Here is a 24086-nt window from a genome sequence, read left to right as displayed (position 1 = left end):
ATCTTAATTCAGAAGTCAAACAACAAAAATCAGCGTTATACCTACAAAATTTTCACAGGACTAGTTTCGATGGTTTTACCGAACCATCATCTTCAGCTGCAAAACCGCAAATGAAAAAATGAAAGAAGATCTTGCCGAAGCTATACTGTTTCTTAGACATAACTAATGCCAGTTTTCCATTTCATAATAAATGCTAATTAATATAAATAATTTGCTATGCCATCAATTTTTTTCTGTAGCATCTATTACTTCTTTTGTTTTGTCTTTTTTTTTTTTTTTTTTTTTTTTTAAGCTGTAACCCATGTATATATGTTTACATTATATATACATGAAGGATTCGGAGTCTTTAAAATTCCAGGATTCAGAGTTGGAGGTCTGTCATTTTCCCTACTGACTCCACAGCCCTGATTATAACAATCCATAATATAATAGAATTGTGATAAATTTTTCAGTATAATTAATATTTCTTTCAATAGAAATATTGAATTTGTTAGAGTAGAAAAATTGAATTGTATAATTAATATTTCTATTGAAAGAAATATTAATTATACTGAAATACAATTATATGAAAATTAATAAATTTCCTCTTAGGGTTTATCTAAAGTGACCACATTGAGACAAAGTGGGACAAATAGAATGAAATGAAAATTGTAATTTAGTTATGAAAGCAGACCAATAATTCGAAAAATATATTTTATTGTGTACATTCATATACTTGGCTGTAAATATACAAAAATGTATTTATTATTAGCTATTGGTAACTATAAAATATTTATAAAAAACTATAATTTGAATATTATGTTTTTTAATTAATTAAAAATTTTACTTAAAAAATTACGACTTTCTTTCACGGTCATATTTTTTATCCAAGTGAATACTTTGCAATAGATTCGAATCATTTATTAAAATGTCATGAAATTTCTCATATGAATTGGTCAAATTATATTTTACCCTTAATACAGATTTTAAAGTTTTAATGTTCAACTGAGTTTTTTCGCGTGTTCTACAATTTTCAAAATATTTTCATAAGAAATATTATTCTGTTTAAAATGAAGGATTAACTCCGTCCACTTTTTGTCTGTTTCCACATTTGCAGACAACCAACGTTTAATTTTTTCTTCAGTAACATATTTTTTTAACGTTGACCTCATCAAAAAGATCATTTTTGCAAATATTATTGGTAAAAAGTATAGTTTAGGGTACCCCTTGGCGATTTTTGGCGGTACATGGATACTGATTTTATGCAATTCTTTGACTCGTTATTTTGGCTTGCGAAGTGGCGATTTTTGTGCCAAACATCGCCGCTACACAAAGCCAAAATAACAAGACAAACAGTTGCACAAACTTGGAATCGATGTACACATCCACTTATTTTCACTTAAAAAAAAATCCCCGAATTGCACAAAAATGGAATTGCGCCGTTTTTTGACTTTATCCATGTATACATCGACCTAGTTTCACTTAAAAAAAAAAAACTCTCCGAGTTGCACAAAAATGGCATTGCGCACTCTTTTAACTTTATACATGTACACGTTGACCTATTTTCACTTAAAAAAAAAATCTTGGAATTGCAATTGCACAAACTTGCATTGCGCACTTCCTTTACTTTGTCCATGTACACATCGATATATTTTCGCTTAAAAAGTCAAAGGAGCACCAAATTCTAAAATATAGGCAAACAAAAAATACACAGTCTCAATAAAAAAAAATTTAAACCAAACAATAAAATAACATAAAAAAGGAAAAACATGTTATACATTTAAGCACTAACAAAAGCAAATATTCACTTACCATGATTTTCGAGTTCGCTTCATACACCTAGAGCCATGTAAAAATCAAAATATGAATCATACTCAAATGACTTTTTTTCAAACCAGGTACTCTTTCTGATCGAACGCTTCACATAGTGACCATCTAAACCTTTCTTCCTACAAACCCATTCAAATCCATCTAAATGGTTTTTACGCTTGACTAGACGCATAGCCTTCCTACATACAGGACACTTATAACGGCTACTAAGTAAACTTTCATTTACACACCAGTCAATTAAAGCTCTTTTTCCCTTTCGCTCCAAATGAATTCAAATTAATCTTACTACATTCGGCCATTCTACAGTCTAAAGAATCAAACCAACACACACCACAAAAACGCTTACAAAACATCCCATGATTCAAAATTTCCCAGAATCATGCACCCGATTACGTCACAATAGATTTTTCATAACATTCAACTACTCAGGCTACCATAAATGAAACAACAACTTGGCAATAAATCAAAGAACAACTTCGCTATAATACAAGGGGTACCTTAAAGTCTACTCTACCCATATTATTTTTTGGAAAATGGTTATTAATATATTAAAAAGATTTTTACACGTATTCCCATAAAATCTCCTTTTTTAATATTCGATTTCTGTGCTTTCACAAAACTCCTTCAAATTTTCAACACGCATAGTATGTACAGTCAAAGTCTTTAATCCGGACTCGTCGGGACTTCGGTGATTCCGGATTATCGATTTTTCCGGATTATAGATCATCAGTTTAAATCTGATAAGATGGCATGCAGAAATTATAAAATTAAAAGTATGAAACCGTAATTTATGAAATAAAGAGGAGTTATGATCTAAAGGGTATCAAAATTTACAAAAAAAAAAGCCTAATATTTATTTGTTTACTTTATTAAACATTTCTTTCAACGCGTGCATGCGTAAAGCATACATTATGCATAGTCGAAATTAAAAAATTGCAGCAAGAAAACTATTTGATGTGTACTCGTGATATTTATAATGACGAGGAATTTGATTTAAGTCATATCAAAGACGGAATATATCAAGATGAAATACAGTCAAAAGTCGTTAATTCGGACACCCATAATCCGGACCTCAAAGCTACAAACTTTCTGCGCATGTGTCAAGACGCATGCACGCAAGACATTTACAGCTGCAAATATGCGTGTGCGCATGCACATAATACGTTTAAGCTTGCGCGTTTAATGTATAACAGACGGTATAAGCTAAGCTAAAATTATTTAATTCAGTTAATGTTGCAGATTGCATTGTGCCTTAATCTTCGAATTACATTCGGCTTATTATTTTTTTGCAGACTGTTAGAGCAATTTTATAAAAGTAAGCTTGAAATTTCGATTATGTCAAATTGAATTTTCTATATATATTTACTAATATGTAAAGGAGCTACAAAGCGAAAGTATGTTTCGAAGTCCATTAAAAAAAAGTGGAATTGCTGCAAAAAATGGATAAAGGCATATCCTTTGTTTCTCTAATCATTCCGAAGTCTGTTTATCAATTTCATGCTGCTCTGCTGGGGGGGGAGGACGCCACAGCGCGCAATGAATTGGAAGTTGATCTGTCAGCACTATCCTTATCTTCAGGGCAGATGTCTTCATTTGCCTCATAATTCCTTACTAAATGTAGTATTTCATGTCGATATATTCCGTCTTTGATATGATTTAAATCAAATTCCTTGTCATTATAATTTGGTTCCGATAGTGAAGAAAGTGACACAGAGGTTATTGAAAATGAAAAAATTTTGACAAATTAGTCGGTATTCTCGACACAGCAATTATAGGACTTGAACAGCGGAACTTTGTAATTGAACAAGAAATTATGTCTGTTTATAAAATTAAAGAGAATGTATTATCACATAAAACGAAGCAACTTAAACAACTTACATTGAAAGAAATGTTTAATAAAGTAAACAAATACATATTAAGCTTTTTTTCTGTAAATTTTGATACCCTTTAGATCATAATTGTTGTTTATTTCATAAATTACGGTTTCATATTTTTAATTTTATAATTTCTGCATGCCATCTTACCAGATTTAAACTGATGATCTATAATCCGGAAAAATTGATAATACGGAATCGCCGAAGTCCCGATGAATCCGGATTAACGACTTTTGAGTGTACTAAATTTAGTAAGGAATTATAAGCAGAATAAAATAAAAACGTCTGCCCTGAAGATAAGGATAGTGCTGACAGATCAACTTCCATTGCGCTGCGACATCCCGCCCCCACAGAGCTGCGTGAAATTTATAAACAGATTTCGGAATGGTTAGAGAAACAAAGGATATGCCTTTATCCATTTTTTGCAGCAATTCCACTTTTTGTTTGATGGACATTGAAACATACTTTCGCTTTGTAGATCCTTTACATATTAGTGAATATATATCGGAAATTCTATTTGACATAATCAAAAGTTCAAGCTTACTTTTATAAAATTGCTCTAACAGTCTGCAAAAAATGATAAGATGGATCCAATTCGAAGATTAAGGAACAACGTGATCTGCAACATTAACTGAAATGGATAATTAGATAATTTTAGCTTAGCTTATACCGTATGTTATACATTAAACGTGCATGAGTAAACATATTATGTGCATGCGTGAACGGCATTATGCGTTGATGCATGCGCAGAAAGTTTGTAGCTTTGAGGTCTGGATTATAGATCATTCTGGATTATGGGTGTCCGGATTAAAGACTTTTGACTGTATATAAAAGTACGAATAAATTTTTGCAATAATATTTTCAAGATCCATTGGAAGTAAGTCAGATGCTGTTTGAATAGTGCTGTATGTAATATGCGCTGCACAATTTGCTCCAATAATTTTTTGGTTTGAATGTTCGTTAAGTTTCGTAAAAACGATATTGATGCCTCTTCTAGCTTTCCTACCTAAATTTGCGTTAGTGTTATTCTCACAATAGGCAATAAAGTTATTGTTCAGATTATTCTTTTTTAAAATAGTACTTATTGAATCAAAAATTATTTATGAAGTTTCACCCGACAAAGAAACAAAGGTTAGAGTTGACTTTAGAGTACCCCTTGTATTATCGCGAAGTTGTTTCATTTATCGCCAAGATGTTGTTCCGTTTATTGCCAAGTTGTTGTTTCATTTATGGTAACCTGAGTAGTGGAAACCCTATTATGATGTAATTGTTTGCATTATTCCGGGAAGTTTTGAATCATGGGATGTTTTCGGGGTTAGGAAATACATTGCTTGTGTCAGTGTTTAGACGGTAGAATGGCTGAATGTAGTAAGATTAATTTGAAGTTTCTGTACGATTTAGAATGAAAAGGGGAAAGTGCATTAATTGATTGGTGTGTAAATGAAGGTTTACTTAGTAGCCATTTTCGAGACTGTCCGAAATACGTAGGATAGTTTTGACTTTTATTTTTGTGAACTTATGTGGTGACGCCGGTATATGGATTCTTGTTCAGATAATTTTAGGAAGTTTTTGAATGCTGTTAAGAAATTTTGTGTGCCACAGAGGTAAGTGGATATGTGCTTTGTGTAATGCTTAAATGCATGATGTTAATGCATAATCCTTTTTAATGTTATTTTATTGCTTGGTTTAAAATGTAGTTTATTGAGATTATGTATTTTTTGTTTGCCTCTACTGTAGATTTGGGTGAAGCTTTGACTTTTTAAGTGAAAATATATCGATGTGTACATGGACAAACTCAAGGGAGTGTGCAAAGCTTAGTTTGTGCAATTTTCTGATGTTTTCTGAAGTGAAAATAGGTCGATGTGTACATGAATAAAGTCAAGGGAGTGCACAATACCATTGTGCGATTCTGGGATGTTTTTTTAAGTGAAAATAGGTCGATGTGTACATGAATACTGAATTTGTGCAATTCTTTGTCTTGTTATTTTGGCTTTATGTAGTGGCAATTTTTGGTGCAAAAATCTCTGCTACACAAGCCAAAATAAGAAGTCAAAGACTTGCATGTACCGCCAAAAATCGCCAAGTTTCGCCAAGTTCGTCTAAAATATGCTTTTACCGAAACAAAATCTAATATTATAATTTTAATTCTTGTTTTTGGATCAAAAAGTCTTAACAGTTGTGAAAATAATTTTAAATCTTTGTAGTTGGAAGCATCATAATATATATGGATATAAATATGCATTCAATATCATTCTTTCTGTAATTGTGAAAATGAATATGGTGAAAAAATTACAAATAATTGCTTCGTTTTCTGTCCTTGCACATGCAAATTTTTTGTCGTGCAATGTTTTGATCATTTGCAATGTACGATCAATTGATCTGAAACTTTGATGTAGTGGTTTATGGTGTGGAAAGCAAATAACTCTTCAGCTAATGCTAGCTGTTCCTCTGTTAATAATACATATTCCTTGACGAGATGTAACAACAATGATCGAACACCACTGAGTAAATCTAACTTGTTACATCGCCTAATTTAGTTAACTCTGCATGCATTTTATGTGTTTTCTATTTATATATTTTTTATTTCTTTATATTTACTATAATAATTAATAAATGTAACTTTACAGTACATTTAAAATAAGAAATGCAGATGTATTCTAGAAAGCGGGACATTTTTAAAAATCGACAGGACGCGGGACTGCCCTGCCAAAATCGGGATGTGTGGTCACATTAGGTTTATCACATATTTAGTTGTAATGCAGTTAAAGTGTAGGGAACTTTTAAAATAAGGAAAAGGAAAATGAGATGTCTGAAATTTTTACAGCAACTAAAAATCTTCCATTTTTAATAAGAAATTCCAGTCATCATTCTTTTTGTAAAAAACATATTTTTTCACATTTTTATATTGTTTTCTGAATTTGTTGCTAAAGCTAGGTATTTTATTACTTTTGTTTTATGTTCAATTACATGTAAATACCATGCGGATTTTCATAATTCATTAAATTTAATACATGTGCTTTTGATATTTGCTCAACAATGAGATCTTTTTTTTTTTTTTTTTTTTTTTTTAATTAGCAGGAATATTCAAGAATAAAAGGGTTTAAGTTTGCTATTTAAACATACCAAGTATGATGCTCATAAACTATAAATACAATATGTTGATATAAGTTGAAGCTATGTGTTACTGTGTATTTATAATGTTTTTCACAATACGTTTAAGTTTTACAATCTTACAAAATTTTATAGTAGTAATGCATGCATGTAATTTTTTTCTTGCAGTCTGATATTTGCCACGCTTATCAAATTTTGCACAACCATGGAATTCCCGATGAACGTATTATTGTTTTCATGAAGGATGATTTAGCTAATGATCCAGAGTATGTAGTACTGTAGTTTTCTTGGAACATTTATAATTTTCATTTTTTTTTTCCTAACTGTATTCATGGTATGTAAACAAATTTATGAGCTTATAGCATTTTTGGGCACTTGTTCAATGACTATACATGCAAGGAAGTCTTTTAGTCTTAAACTTGAAATAATCTTAATCTAAATTAGAAATGTATGTATGCATACATGTATGGATATACGTGTTCATGTATGCATCTATATGTATTTATCATGTTTAAGAGGTTGCTCGAGGGCGGGAGAGACAATGTATTTATCATGTATGCTCGAGGGCGGGAGAGACAATGTATTTATCAGTTTTGTCAGCATTGTTTTCATTCATCTACATTCAGCCTTTATGACTGCCAGGTATTAAAAGTACCAGTTTTTTCTATCATTGCATCACTTTCAAGCAGCACGCAATAAAATTTCGCATGTATATATATATAGCACATACATACACACATGCATACATATATGCATTTTGAAATCTGGCCTCAGTAACAGAAGAGTACCAATTATTTTCTAATTTGTTTTATAAATTAAATACTGAAAAGTATAGAAAATGTTGATAAGTACAAAACTTTAATAAAAATTGTTTTTTATATTCATAAACTAAAACTAAATACTTAACAACTAAATTAAAAAGCTGACCACATTCTACCCTGAATTTATGAAATTCTCCCCTGGTTGAGAATTCTGCCCTAGATGGTTAGTTTTTGAAGTAAAACTGTAAAATACAAATGAATAGACTCATTTGGAATCTTTGTATGTATGTTTGTATTCATTCATATTATATTTATTATTTATAGTTAACAACATACTTGTATTTGTTTTCAATCTGTGATTGCTCGCTCCTTTACTATGCGCCATAAAGAAAATAAATATCCTTTTTATTAATGTAAACTAATAAGGTTAAATAGAGGTGAAGGAATGTTAAATTAGAAAACATGGCCAGAATTAGAAAATTTGAAAATCGTCTTATTATGCGTAAATGCCTGGCACTAAGACATGCATTCTACCCAAGCAACTGAAGCATTGCATGGGTGTGTAGGAGCTATGCAATGCTTTGAAAAGGCAAATAAATCTGATTTCTGTTTCTCATTCTAAAAATTTGTCTTTATGGTAATAATGAAAAGCACCACTATTAATTTAATTTAAATTTTAAATAATATAGGAATAATTTACTTATTTAATTTAGGAATAATTTACTAGCAGAGGTCTTTTAATGGGAAACTAAACAATGGCACTTAAGTTCATTATTTTGATGTTAAATAATAATGTCATTCAAATCAGAGTGTAATTTTCTGTGTCTGTTTAAATTTTAAGTTATTTACAATGCATTAACTTTTATTTAAATGAAATCAAATAGGATTCTCAGGAAGAGAAAAACTTAACATAAACATGATATGAAAAGCAAGACTGTTTTTCCTTCCATTAAATTGACAAGCAAACAAGAAGAATGAGATGCCTGCAAATTAGTGACAAATTTTACAAAGGGTTTGTTTGAGAGCTCCGTATAGCTCATCTCTAAATATATCTGATTTATTAAAATATGTATTTTATTGGAGAATTTTTGAAGAAAAAGATATGATTCCCATAGTGAAATTGAATTTTGCATTGCCAACCTTCGTGCTTCAATTCATGCAAACTTTATTCAAGGAAGGGGAAAACACTTATGCATTCACTGCACTTGAAATATTTGCCATTGTTTGTATTGAAACTGAGTCTGACCAGACACAACAAAATGTTCCAAAGAAGCAAACAGCATTTTCGAACAGTTCACAAATGCACTTTTCTTTCTTGGAATGCTAAAACTTTTCATTTTAATGATGAAAATTATTTAGATTTTCGTAATGCACCAATTAATATGATTGAGCATTATATCACTATTTAGAAAATTTGACAGTATTCAAAGCAATATTAAGTTGTATTATAAAGCGATTTAATTGATGTGTAACCAGTTCATTGATTAATAAAAGTAAACAACAGTTAAAAGGCTTCGAATTTTTGCTGTATTTGTAACTGAAATCATCAGCGCTGTAGAAAAAATAAGGCTCCATTCTCTTTTGTTGATAGCATAGTGTTAACGATTTTAATCAGATAGTTAAAGTCAATTACTTAAATCATGATTTTAAATAGAAGATTAAAAAAAAAAAAAAAGTCATTCTTGAAATCAAGTACTCGTGCCCTGTTATTGTACTATTATATATGTTATTGTACTATTAGTATATTAAAATCAAAGATTAAGGGGTATTTGCATATTAGGCCATCAACCCTGAAAGTTGGATACAATTGAACCATTTAAGGTTAGTGGAGATCTTATTAAAGGTGTGTCAGTCATGCCCACAGAATTCTGAAGGAATTGATGCCTCTTTATTTAATAAAGAATATTTAGCCCACTTCGGTTTTGCTCTTTGTAAATTTTCTTAGATTTTGATTATTTTGTTAGGCTCTCTGATTTTACTGGAAGATTTGTTTAGAATGTGATGTGTACAGTCTTCCTGCAAGTAATTATTCCAGTCTGCTACTGTTTTGTCGAATGTATTCAGCTGACCATATCATGTCTATTAATATACACTTTTTTATGGTAGGATCTCATACCTTTGAAAATAATCCACTGCTTTGCTGTAGAAGGAATGTCCTAAATTTTAATCTCTTTTTCTTTTTTAAATAGAAAAAAAAGTGGCAATAAAAACTAATTTACATCCTTGTTTATGAAAACAAGATGTGGCTTATCGAGAATCACTTGGATTGCATCAAACAAAAGTGCAGATTTTATGAGTGGGCTGTTATTTCATGCTTATCCATAATTGCTGCTAAATTGCACTGCTTGGCAATAGTTTCATGATTAACAGGGTAATACATAAGTACCAATTACGATAATGTGTGATATTCTTACAGAGGGAGTGTGTCACTTTCATGCCCATCTTGACTCGAATGTCAACTGATAATAAGTGAACTAATTTATATGTAAATATTCTAGGTAAATATGTTGTAAACATAGCATCTTTTTAAAAATTTAAAATAAATAATCAAGTAGATGAATTTTTTTTATGATATCAAGGTATCATTTTGTAGTGTGGAAAACACTCATTTTATAAAATTAATGGAATTACTACAACTTAAATATGACTACATTTAAAGTTGACTTACCTTAAGCAAATAGTATGTATGATTTTACATAGTCTAATATCCACAATTAACTGATAATCTGTATAAGTGTTTAATAGAAATTATTGATATATCATTAACATTGTATACAAATTAAATTTAGGTATCTAATTATGTGCATGATTGCCAGAATTTGGTATATTCTACAACTTTGGCAATTTCTACTAAGATTTATTAATGTGATTTCTACCAAGTTTATATTAATGTGTAACTAGTGTTTTTAGCACTAACCGGTTCCGCCACATTGAGAAGGCACTACCGGGTTTGAAATCATTCCGATCGTTGCGCCAGTAATCAGGCCGAGGTGGACTTTGCGTCCTTTATTACAAACATACAATTACACTATTACAAAAAACATGACAACATCTAGATTAAGTAAAGAAAAGTTAAAAGTTAACATAAAGTGTCCTATTTGGACTTGCTATTTACATATGTACAGGTAGTTGATCATCAGGTTCGCAGACCTGGTTTTTTAGTAATCTTCTAGGAAGACATCTGGTCGTTGGTTCAATTCTGTAATGATCTTGGTCACTCCTTTCATCTTGTAGTAGTCCGTAGCAAAGGAGGCTAACGGGTGATCTTGGAAATTTGCCGGGAAGTGTCTGGATCTTATATCATCAACCAGCCTACAGTCTTTGATGTAGTGAATGGAGTCTGCTTGATGACCTGGGGTGCCGCAGGCACATCTTACATCGCGGTTCAAGAATCGCTGAAAGTAAGCTGGGAACTTGCCATGTCCGGTCAAGGCTTGCGTCATGAAGAAATTGGAGCGGATGCGTTTAGTGCTTACTTTCGGGAAGAAGCTGTATGTAATCCGTCCATTGTCTTCTTCTTGCTATCTGTCTTGCCACACGTCACAGAGGTATTTGGTAATGAGGCGTTTAGCTGCATCTATTGAAATTGGCACTTCTACATCTATTGCTGTTCTGGAAGTAGCTGCCTTGGCATAAGCGTCCGCCAGCTCGTTCCCGTGGAGTCCAGTGTGGCCTCTAACCCAGCATAGGAGAGTCCTTCGGTTTAATGACTTTATAATTTCTTTTAGCGTTGCGGCATGTTCCGCTACTTTTCCTCTTTTATTCATCGCTTGTAGAACACTCATGCTGTCTGTAAAGAAGCTTATCTGTTCTGATGGGTGTTTTCCTGCCCATAGGGCTGCCTTTTTGAGGGCCTGTGACTCTGCTTGGTATACCGTTGCGTCATCTGAGAGCCTGTAGCCTTCTCTGTGTATTTCTTGTCCGTGATAGAACGCCACAAATGCGGCGCCTACTTGATTGTTAATACGAGATCCATCAGTGAATATCTCTAGTCCTTGTTCGGAGGGCAGGAACTTTGACCTTCTAGGGGTTGCTGGATGTAATTGAGCATCATCTCGTACTTTCTCTATTGCGTCGAATTGTAATATGCATATACCATCATGAATGGCATCTTCTTTATAGTGAAGCATTCGGTAGATCATCTTTTCTCTGTGCGCCTTGAGGTCAAGGGGCAGGACTCCTGCTAAGATCTGCAAGGCTGCCGTCGAGGTAGTCGTGAATGCTGATGTCATTTTTAGCAGGGCTATCCTTTGTATCTGGGAAAGTTTCGTCTGTACTCTGACAGTGTCCGTCATCCATACTGGACTGCCATAGAGAATCATTCTTTCCACTGCCCGGAGGTAGAGATCTTTTATAATTCTCCCTCTTAATGTCCATCTTTCGTTCATGGTCCGATTTATACTGTTTATGATATTCGTCTTATTTCTCATTTCGGTTAAATGAGGAATCCAGGTAAGTTTCTTGTCCAATATTAATGTGTAAATACTTAAAACGTGTAATAAAAGAATATTCATATGTAAGTTTATAATTAGTCCTCATTAGGAATATAGATTAAATAATTTAACCTGCAAAACATAATTTTGATAGTTATGGGAGGTGTAATATTGTGAATGTGTGCTTATTTTTAAAATTAAAATAATTATTTCTTACATTTCAGAAATCCTACTCCTGGAATAATCATTAATCATCCAAATGGAGAAGATGTGTATAAAGGCGTTCCACATGATTATGTTCAAGAAGTAAGTATGCCCATATGTAAGAAATCTTTAAGTTTTGAATTTTTGTTATATTGTTTGAAATTTTTATATTTAAATATTGATTGCATTCTGTTAGTATACATTGCATTCTGTTAGTATTGATTGCATTCTGTTAGTATACATTGCATTCTGTTAGTATTGATTGCATTCTGTTAGTATTAAAAGAAAATGTTGTTTGTTTGTGCACATGTATGCATGAAACAGAGAATGTGCATCATACACTGCCCAAGTGTATTTAAAAGCAATTTTTTTGAAAATCTCGTTTAGATTTCTTTATATTTAATGGTTAAGTAGTTTTTTAATGATTTTTGCTCTAATTATTGCAGAATTTTAGTCTTTGCTCTGTCAGGTTAATCAAAATATAATCTTCTAAATAGAGTTTACTTCAAATCTCTAATATAATTTAAAGAGTTTATGCTGGGTTTCAAATTTCATCAAATTATTACTATTGTTAGTCCAAAGGGGCTTTCTCCCTAAAGGACTATTGTTTCTGTTTTGCGACTTTGCGTTGAATCACTATAAACGACAAATTATTTTTCAAACTGTTGCCACCAAATGTTAGAGTCCTGCATTATATTTGAAGAAATTAATAATGAAGAATCTGCATAAATGCATGTATATTTCTCTCATTGTGATAAAACAACTGTACATAGAGCCATCGAATATTGAATGACATAATTCTCCTACAAATATGGGCATGTGGAAGACCAAATTTCAAATTTGGAATTTGTTTTATTATCGATTTCATATTTTGTAAAACTTTTAACAAATTTTTGAGTAAACAAACTCATTGATTTAAAAGTGAGCAATGGCAACACTTTACCGGGGGGGGGACCTTTTTATCTCCAGCATGCGGAACTGTGTATCAGAAATTCGGTACTATTCGGTTTCAAGGGCCTTAAAGAATCGCCAAACTATTGTTTATGCCAGTGCTGCCAAAAATAATTGCGGCAACTCTAATAATTGCGGCTAGAAAGGAAGTATAATACGAGGGTAAGTTGAAAAATAAGTTTCCCCTGTCGACTGTGATCAGAGTTGTGTATGAAAGTCAAAAAATAGAATGAGACATTAAAGATATGACATACCTTTATTTTCCCACATAGGTACCAAGTACATTGAGACATTTGTCATATCGCTTGATAAGCTTCAAAAAGCCCTCCAGGAAAAAATAAGGGCTTTGCATATGGAAGAAGCGTTGAACGGCTTATTTCACTTCAGTATTGCTTCCAAAGTGCCTTCCCCCGAGATTTTTCTTCAAAGCCCGAAACAGATGGAAGTCGCTTGGTGGGAGATCAGGACTGTATGGCGGATGGTGTAGGTGCTCCCAACCAAGAGTTGCGATATAGTTTTCCGTTGCCGTCGCCAAATGTGGTCTGGCATTGTCATCCAACAGCAGAACGCCAGATGTGAGAAGGCCAGGCCGCTTTTTCCGAATCGCCTCTTTCAATTTCGACAGGGTGTCACAGTAGCACGTAGCATTGATGGTTCCAGCCTCCAAAAAGTCCAGCAACAAAACTCCTTAGGCGTCCCAGAAAACTGTGAGGAGCACTTTACCTGCAGAGGGAGTTGTCTTGAACTTCTTTCAAACAAATGATGACGGATGTTTCCACTCCATAGATGCGGGCTTCGATTCTGGCGTGAAATGGTGGACCCACGTTTCATCCCCCGTCACAATCTGAAACAGAAAGTCATTGCCATCTTCATGGTAACGCACAAGATGTTCCAGGCTGACCCCCATGCGTTGTTCCTTGTGTGTCGAGGTCAATTGTCGGGGCACCCATCGTGCTGACACTTTTCTGTATCGAAGAATGTCGTGGATGTTGTTTTGAGCTTGCTCATGTGAGAGTCCAATTTCTTCCGCTACTTCATCGATGGCGATACGCCGGTTCGCTCTAATCATGTCATCCACCTTCCTTACTTTTGAATCTGTAGTGGCCGTGTGCGTCCGTCCAGCTCTCGGTATGTCCTCGACTTGCTGACGTCCATCACTGAATGGGCGACACCATCTCCACACCATTTGCTTCGACATCACACCTGGCCCATAGACTTCCACGAGGCAGTTATGAATTTCTGTTCCTGATACTCCACGTGCCCATTCATAGCGGATAACCGCTCTCACTTCCTCCTTTGACCACGAATTCAAAACGCACCTTCTCTCCATACCTACCGGGGCTCAAATGAGAGGTTGGTCTCTGCTTTGCACAGGCACTGCAACAGCACCATCTGCTTGATTTGCAGCGACCTCTACCCAATGGTGTATCGGTGACTTGCGCGTTTTCCTGCTGTGTCGCCTTTCGCCCATAGCTGTTCAACACTTCTTCCATATGCAAAGAGTGAAATTTTCTTGGAGGACTTTTTGAAGCTTATCAAGCGATATGACAAATGTCTCAACGTACTTGTACGAGAATAATAAAATAAAGGTATGTCATATCTTTAATGTCTCATTCTATTTTTTGACTTTCATACACAACTCTGACCACAGTCGACAGGGGAAACTTATTTTTCAACTTACCCTCGTAGTAAATAACTAAGATTGATGTTTTAATTTAGATGAAAGTTTAATTTTATATAATACTTTTTTATTATTATAATTTATATGAAAAAGGCTAAACGTGACTGAATGGAAGCATAAAAGTAACTAACTATTTCAGATCATTATTATAATTTAAATAAAAATTGCTAAACATAACTGAATGGATGCCTGCATTGCTATTTCACTACCGACTTATCGCTAAAGCATAATTTCATCTCGTTGGTTGTTCAAACGTAATTTTCTACTATAATGATGCCTTTTCTTTGAAAATATTCAGAAGTGCAGAATCGCTCACTTATTTGTTTGCCGCTTTTTACAAGGGTGAAAACAATTGGATTTTTGTCAATTTTATTTTACTTTTTAAATGAAATAGGTCGATGTGTACATAGATCAAGGGGGTGCACAGTGCCATTTTTGCGCAATTCTGGGAATTTTTTTTAAGTGAAAATAGGTCGATGTGCACATGGATCCCGAGTATGCGCAATTCTTAAAAATGCATCAAGCAATGAGTGATTCTGCACTTTACCCAAAATTCTTTTGCCGACTTTTCATCATGGACTATTCCCAAATTGTTAAATCCATAGGATATTAAAAAGATCTAAATCAAAAAAGGATTTAAAAATTAAACTGGTATTTCAATGGCGTCATAAGAAATATAGAACTATATAAACTTATGCAATCTGAAACCAGCGCGTACGCTAGATTTGGCATGCTGTTAAATGGGTGTGTTTGCTAGATTTGGCACTTTTGCGCATACATTTTTGCTGTAATTTTTTTACAGCCCTCAAAACAGAAGAGTACCGGAAATTCTAAAGATATGCTCATTTTAAAATTATTTTGTGACATTGCTATTGAGCTGAATTTTATGGTTTAAGTGCTAAGAACATGAAATTTAATAAATAAAGGTAACACACAAAATGTTAAAGAAACGCCCCTTTGGACGTAATTTAAAATCTGAAACCTTTCAGATTTTTTTTTAAAACTTTTTTTTTGTTTTCTTTAATTTTTAAAATTCCAATATCAAGTTAATATAAATAATACTCTGAAATTTTCCTAGCTAAAAAAACTGAACCTTTATCCCCTTTTAAAAATAAGAATGACAAAAGGAATGTTAATTATACAGTATTTTATGATTTCCCCCTATTGCTTTATGGTTTTTAATTTATGATTTGCAGTTAAATAGTACTGAAAATTATGTTTATTAACTTGTCATGTAATTTCACCTAGAAATGACATGTCACCTACTTGCTGTGCTAATTTTTTTTTTTTCATTTTATTTCATAACTAGGATATATAAAGAATATTTTATTTAAAAAATTTAGTTTTGCGTAATATTTGAAATCTCTGGTGGAATGTAACTTAAAAGTATTGTACATGGAAAAACAGCTGCTAAGTTATTAAAAAATAATTGCCTGTAATCATAGCTTAGTTTACTATTACTTTAATGCTGGGGTTTTCTAAATGTTCCTTTTCCTGCTAATTAAAAGATTCTGTGATTTTAAACTTTAATCAAATAATGTAAATTGTGGATAATATTAAACATTCTTCTTTACATTTTGTTAATAAATCGATGGAAGTGTTATATTATCAAAGGAAAAATTTTAATTATATTAAAATAAGCAAAAAATTGTACTGTAGATGGTTCTTGAGTTATAGTCATTCTGTATGTACAGATGAGCTTCTAATGTTTCTCATTAGGGTAATTTACTAAGTAAATAATTAACAACTTAAGAAGAAAGAAAATGAAGCAGTCAGCCATGAACCAAGAAAATGGAGCAGTCAACCATGAAATAACCTAATATTATCAGTTCAGAAAAAGTATTTTTGGATTCATAGAAGACATCATTGAACTGGAAAAATTATGGTAGATAGTGACAAGAAAATGCAATTAAATATCACTAGAAATTATATATTTAACTTACTATAGTCACATTTATAAAAATTAACCAATGAAAACCCTATTAATTGAAGTCTTTACACGTGACTGAAGCAGGAGTTTTTGAGATCCTAACATTGAAGTATTAAAAAAATTTACCGTGCAGCTAATTATTATAGCATTAGCTATTATATGGCTGTTTTTGATGAAGGAAAACATCAGACACCTCAGTGGAAAAACTTATTATTAAAAAAAAAAAAAAAAAAAAAAAAAAAAAGAGGATATAACAAATTTTAAAAAAATGTACAAATATTTTGGCACTTTGAAATAAAATATATATTATTGCCAATTAACAAAACCAATTTTCTGTTGTTGACTAAAATTAAAGCTTGATAAAAAATGTTGACTTGTAAAAAATGTGGCATTCATTTCTGCAGTTTTTTTAAATGTAGATTGGTATAAACAGAAAAATGTGAAAATATAAAAAAAGTATATTACTTTTTGAAAAAAAAAAAAAAATGTAAAAGTTAAATACATGGAGGATTGTAATGTATATATATATGCTACTACAAAATTTTATCATAATTCGATTTTATTTTTAGTATACGATAGGGCCGAGACGAGGGTGAGGCACTTGCCTCAGGTGAACAAAAAGAAGGGGCACCAAATTAGCTATTTGATCAAAAATTGAGAAATTTATTTTTAAAACTTACGATTTTAATTTTGAGATACAACAGTGAATGTTAAAAGAATTTTGTGTTATAAACAACCCAGCTAAAAAAAGAAAAAGAAAAACTTATAGCATTAATTTATTCTCAAAAGACATGAGCACCAAAGACAATAATGTATGTAATATTTTTTAAGATTAAAATTTTTTACTGAAAGTAGCTTTAAGTTTGACTTAAACTCTTTACTTAGTCACAATAAACTTCCCAAAGTCCACTAACTGAACACAGACAGCGACATAACTGCTGAGTTTTGCAATTTCTTAACTGCCTTCTGGAATAGCATCCGAAGAATAAACAACCATGTAAATGTACCATATTATTAGTTATTGTACTTTAAAATTAATTATTAATTTAATTTAAAACATAATTTAAAATCTGAAACCTTTCAAATTTTCTTTATTGCAATTTTTCCTTTTCTTTTTTTCTTTCAACAAATGAACTGCTTCAACTAATTCAAGTATGTTAATATATTTTGGCACTGTCCAGAGTATTTATAATTTTTTGTATTTTCAACAAGTAGATGGGATGCACTTGTGCCTGTTTTGAAAACAACATTTAAATGCCATATGATACACAATGGTAATCAAGAGCAAATGCTGTTAAAGGATTTACAAATAACAGAAGTATATAGATTAATGAAAGATATGGTATTAAATCACAAATCTTTGCAGTGGACTGAAAATAACAGCATTTTGAAACAAATCAATTTTAAATTCTTCAAAAATAATTTCATTTTTGTTATCATAAAGTTATTTAAATGCTTGAAACCCAGAACTGTAATGAATATATATGGAGCTTTCAAGAGCAATAGACTGAGGTTCTACTGTATAGATATAATGTAGTGAAGTTTCTATATAATATTATGTAACATAATGTATAGTGTCAAAAGTATATTATTTCTTTAGGCTGTTACTCCTGAAAATTTTATGGCTGTTTTACGAGGTGACAGGAAAGCCTTGAATGGGGTTGGAAGTGGAAAAGTGTTGCAAAGGTATCCTATTTTTAATTTTATAACACATATATTCAATAAAGTTACTAATCATTATGTAAGAAATTTGTGATATATTTCTTTTATTATGATAATTTATCATTTGTTCCATAACAAGGTGCTTAAATGATATTTAGATGCTAGCAACTGGTACTGAAATATTTTGTTTATAGATGTGTTTTGCTAAATAAAATAACAATTTTAACTGATTTAATAATACTGTTTTAAAACAAATTTTTCCTCCCTTTTGTTTTGCTTGTAATGCAAATTTATATTTTAAGAGCATTTGCTAGTCTTTAAATTGATTTTCCTGAGAGCATAAAATTATATTTTGTTTTCTTTACAAATTTATATACTGTCAGAATCATAAGTGACATAATTAATAATTTGGTAAATTTATATTGATGAATAAATGCTTATCATCAAGATATGTATTTATGTTAATTGTAAGAATTTTCTACAATATACTCTTAATATAAAAAATAAATTTTTTCTTAGATTAAATTTAAAATGTACTATTTTAATATATTTAAGCTAAAATACACATTTAGAAAACATTTCTACAAACTGAAATGAAACTTAAGGATATTTATGGAAACTAAACGGAACTTAAAGCTATTTATTGTGTAAATAATTCTAGCATTTTGAATGTTATGAATAATCGGGAAACTACTGCAGTTCCACTGTTCATTGGACATTTATATTTTTTGTGTAATACATGTAACTGTGTTTATTATTCTGTATCCAAAATGCAATTTATAATTTCTTTGCATTAAACTACTCGGATACTTATTTTGTATATTCAAAAATCCACAAAAATTGTTTGAATTATTTATGGATGTATAAAGCATGGTGCATTTTCTTGGTAGTAAATAACTCAGTTTGTCAGCAGTCCTTTTCATTTTCCGTGGGTTTCATATCCAGGAGCAATGTTATGCACTTTTTTAAACCAACTGTAAATAATATTCTTGTTTCCCATGCAGAAGATAATGGGTTATTTATAATCCTTGATGATCCCGGAAATCGTAGGCTAATAATGCTTACTGTTTTAAAATTCATTTTTTACTACCAAACAAAATATCCATAGTTTCTACCACACACCTAATAGTCACTTGTATGTGTAATTGTGACTCAGCTTTGGGAATTTTCTTCTTTTTTTTTGTGACTGATATGGATGAAAACTAGGACATAGATAATTTTCACAATAAATTCTTCCAAGGCTAAATCTTGCTGTTTGTTAAGCAACTGTGAAATAAGCAATAAATAACTGTGAATAAGCAATATGCCTTCTTTTACTGAGAAATCATTAAAAACCATCCTTATAAAAACATTTACTTGAGCTAAGTTGCAGATATCTGTTAATTCAATACACTGGGGGAGGGGAAAAAGAAAAAAAAAAAAAAAAAAAAAAAACTTTTGTAAATCATATTTACTGTGGCAGTTTCAAATATAGTTTATATGCTACGAGTAACGGAATTCCTAGATAATTGGACACCTTGGATAACTGACACAATTTTATTCTTATTTTTAGCTTCTTAAAATAAAATCTCCATTGCTTTTTAAGCATTGCTTCTTTAATTATGTTGTTATCTTTAAAGTTTTTTTTTTCTTGTGAACTGCAAGTATATGTACAACCTTAAATGATGCAATCATAGCAATCTTCATGTTATTTGTGGACTTGGTAAGCATTGATCGTTGGGCAACAAATGTGCTTTTCAATTTTTTCATTTTATATTTTCTTACATTCCTGTTAGTATAATTTATATAAACTGTTATATAATGTCTTTCTGTGTTGCTTTTTTCCCCAACAGAAATTATTGAAGCATAAATTAAACAAATGCATTTGTTCTTAAAATTAAGGAAAAAATATTTCATCATTAAAATTATAATTGTAGGTATGTTCTCCCGGCTGATATGATGACATGATAAGGGTAACTACAAAATCATTGATATCTATTAAAACTGATGATTAACATACATAGCAGAAGCAAACATTTTTTATACCTATGTGAAACCCTAAATCAGCTACTTCGTGCACTATAAAAATTCATTTTGTGTTTCATGTAGGCTATGGCAAGAGGCTGTCAGTGGCATTATAAAATAATTACATGTTGCACAATAAAGGTACTTGTAAGGATTTGTGAATGAAAACAGCATTCAGTTAAAAGTGAAGCAACTCATTGTGACATCAATGATGATACGTCAAATACTGAGAATAATGTTGCTGCACAATATCTAGTATCAGATAGCATATGAGTCTTTTTAGATTTCAGAAGATAGTCTTTTCAGGGACGGCTGCACCAATGAGTGTGTGGCTTAATTGAAATTCAATTTTTTTTTTCAATTATTGGCATTTTACAAGCTTGAGAAGGGACCAGACATGCAATGTAAGCCATATCAGGCTCTCAAGCTGCAGGTTGGGTATCCCTGTTCTAATGTTTTGCACAAATCATTATGGTTATTTGCCTGCATTATTTTTCTTTATGAACATCTGTTTGCATATGTCTGCACTAACATGTATTTCAAAGACAAGTACTTTAACATTACTTAGCCAAAAAATGCAAGAAGAAAGTTAATATAAAAGTCTGGTTATAAATATTTCTGTTTCATGAAGCATGGAACAAACAACACACTTATGTTCTTTGAAACACTGTTATGTTCTTTATAAAGCAGAATAATATACCTAGAGTTCAACTTATCCTTTTGATTCTGATAGTAGTTCTGTAAATTTAGAAACAGTGCTTATATTTTTTAGACATAATTTTTTATACTAATTAAATCCATTGACTAACTATATATATATATATAAATTTAAACAAATTAAATGTAAATTTTAACAAATACGTATAACATTTCATTTTTACTTAATTACTTTAATTATTTGCCTTGCAATATTTACACAATTTTTCAACAGAACACACATTTCACATTACAAACAGTTTACATTTATTAATTTGCAATACCACTTCACTCTATTTTACTTCAAGCAACCCCTCTAGATTGGCTTAACTCCCTAAATAATTTATCGTTAAAATTAAAACTTGAATTACATACCTTTAGGATTTTTAATTATTAATTTTTAATTTTTTCTAGATTTATTTATATTTATATTTTAATATTAATGTTTGCAAAAAAATTTTTAATATTACAAAGATAGCAACTTGGCACTCAACTTTACCTACATAAGCGCCATCTATATAATTAATTTGAAGAACACACTTACTTCTCTTTAAAAACACTTTTGCAGACCCCAACACTCATTTAGTAGGTAAGGGTACCACTTTATTGGTATTTCTTTTTGGACGTTCTTCACTTTTTACTTTTGGTTTTGGTTTTTACCCTTGCCTACATGAATGACGAAACAGAAATTGAATGATTGGAGAGTTAGGTTTGGAGGCAACTTCCCCTTGATAAGTCTGTCTCCTGCCTATTCAACGGTCATTCACTTAAGCATTTTTAAAAAAATTGTTTGGATTAATTTTAGTTTGCTAAATTAGTGAATTTATTTTCATGGATTGGTTTTGCACTTGATTTGCTTATGCTTCTGAATTTAAATGATATTGTAGATTAGTTCGAGAATTAAATCTTTTATATGTTTACACATTTTTTTTGGCTTTAAATTTGCTTTTTTAAATTTTGACTTTAAATTTGGTTTTTTACTTTTATACGTGTTTGTTAAAATTTACATTTTGTTTAAATTTAAATCTCATTCCTTGCAGCAAAGGCACAAAGAATTATTTAATTAAATTTGTTTTTAAATTTAAATTAAATTCAATTTCTTCTTATGAAACAATATATATATGTCATAGTAAAAGCAAAGGAAATAACGGAGCAGTGCAGATGCGTGATTAGATCCATATTGAAGAAGAATTTTGATTACGTAGTATTTAAAGAACTTGGCAGTCGAGGCAGTTTTATTTCCATTTTTATTTCCAATTGATATTTGTGGCCACAATCATTTGGCACTCTAGTCGTGCCTTTCCACAGAAGATTTACATTTTTGATATTGTTGGGATAGAAAGCAAGCCAGCAAAATTACATCTTAGCACAGAAGAGAGCAAAAGCTGAAGTGCGTAGTTATGAAAGATGGAAGCACGCGAAGAGAAAAGTTTTGGTTTACAAGGACAGTTTCAATTCCCAATGATTATGTCATCAGAGCTGCGCCGATCATTGAGTGATCTAGAAATGACGCAATGCAAAGAAGTTATTACGATTTTAGAATAGAGAGGAAGAATTAATGTTTATAGTTTAATCTATAATTTTGATTCATATATTTTTATCTTATATATATATATATATATATATACTTGTTTTTAGTTGCATTACCTTTTAGTTGTGTTACAGAATTTTTTAAATTTGTTTTATTATTATTTTAATTTAGTGGACCTAATGATCATGTTTTTGTATACTTTGCCGATCATGGAGCTCCTGGTGTAATTGCTTTTCCTGATAAAGTAAGTTCCACTCTTACATAATTTTAATAGTTTTTCCTTTAATAAAAGGAACTTTTAAAATTTATTTCTTATATCTGCATATCTGTTTACGCAGGTTAAATTTTATATAAAATAAAATTTTTTATATTAATTATTTCTATTAGGAACTGAGTGCTCGAGATTTAAACAAAACCATTAAATATATGTATGATAATGGAAGATATGGAAAAGTAAGTACTTTATGTATTTATTTTTGGCTTACTTCTTTTTTATTGACATGAGTTTCATATATGATTAATGATATCTCTTTCACTATCATATTTAAAATATTTTTAGATGGTTATCTACATTGAAGCTTGTGAATCAGGATCAATGTTTGAAAACTTGCTGCCAAATAATATCAATGGTACAATTTTACGCTTACTTTTTTTGATTGAAACAGACATGAAATTTACATATGTATTGCATTAAAAATTAGTGATAAAATGCTATAAAACATATTAGAATAACATGGTAGCATATAATAATTTTAACATTTTTTAGTGATAAATTGTTATAACATATGCATGAAATTGTATACGGTTCAATTTATTACATGGTGGACAGCAGTTTCATTGTCTTAGATCTGTCACTTGTTTTTGACTAACTTTTGGCCTCTAAATCCAAAAATAACCTCAGTTTTAACTATCATGTCAACTTTTTAAGCTACAAGATACCGTTTATCTCAAAAGTCATGCAAAATATGCACATAAAGGTAATTAATGGAAAACTTACCAAATATACTGTTCACAAAGAATAGTTTTATTCATACAAAGGCTATATATAGTTACTGGAAGTTAAGTTTTGCTCACACAAATTGTAAAGTTTCTTACCAAATGGTAAACATACATATAAAGGTAAACATTTTACCTATGGCTTTTTCTGGGGTGTTTAATTTGTGGACATTCTATGTGTAAAAAATGCAATTTGATGCTCATATTGCAACCAAGCATTTTGATGCTCTTTAACAGTTGCTGGAAATTTCACTGTAATTCCATGCTCTTATGATTTGGAGAAAGTCTTTGACAATGTTTTTGAATACCAACTAAGCATTCTTTTGAAGTTCTGTTCATTGCTCCAATGGAATGTTCATCTGTAAGGAGCTGCCGAATCCGTGGACCATCAAACACACCGGCCTTTATCTTTTCAAATGATAGGCTAGGAAATGCCAACTTGA

The 24086-nt window shown here is 31.1% G+C and overlaps 1 protein-coding gene across 2 annotated transcripts in view; it reads left to right on the top strand.

The window, feature by feature from the left end:
* The window catches only part of LOC118195235 (legumain-like), a 37411-nt gene that overhangs the window by 825 nt on the left and 12500 nt on the right, over positions 1-24086 (top strand). For both annotated transcript variants that reach the window (XM_085815712.1, XM_085815711.1), the window contains 6 exons: positions 6963-7060; positions 12213-12294; positions 18355-18440; positions 22819-22891; positions 23035-23100; positions 23207-23276. In XM_085815712.1, the coding sequence (XP_085671838.1) occupies positions 7032-7060; positions 12213-12294; positions 18355-18440; positions 22819-22891; positions 23035-23100; positions 23207-23276 (406 nt within the window). In that variant the 5' untranslated portion in view covers positions 6963-7031. The remainder of the gene's footprint in view (positions 1-6962; positions 7061-12212; positions 12295-18354; positions 18441-22818; positions 22892-23034; positions 23101-23206; positions 23277-24086) is intronic.

The sequence above is a fragment of the Stegodyphus dumicola genome, chromosome 4 (genome assembly GCF_044657685.1).
Source record: "Stegodyphus dumicola isolate Sdum_Otavi_A_Nest chromosome 4, ASM4465768v1".
NCBI classification, from domain to species: domain Eukaryota; kingdom Metazoa; phylum Arthropoda; class Arachnida; order Araneae; family Eresidae; genus Stegodyphus; species Stegodyphus dumicola.
This window is presented reverse-complemented; position numbering and strand designations above follow the sequence as displayed.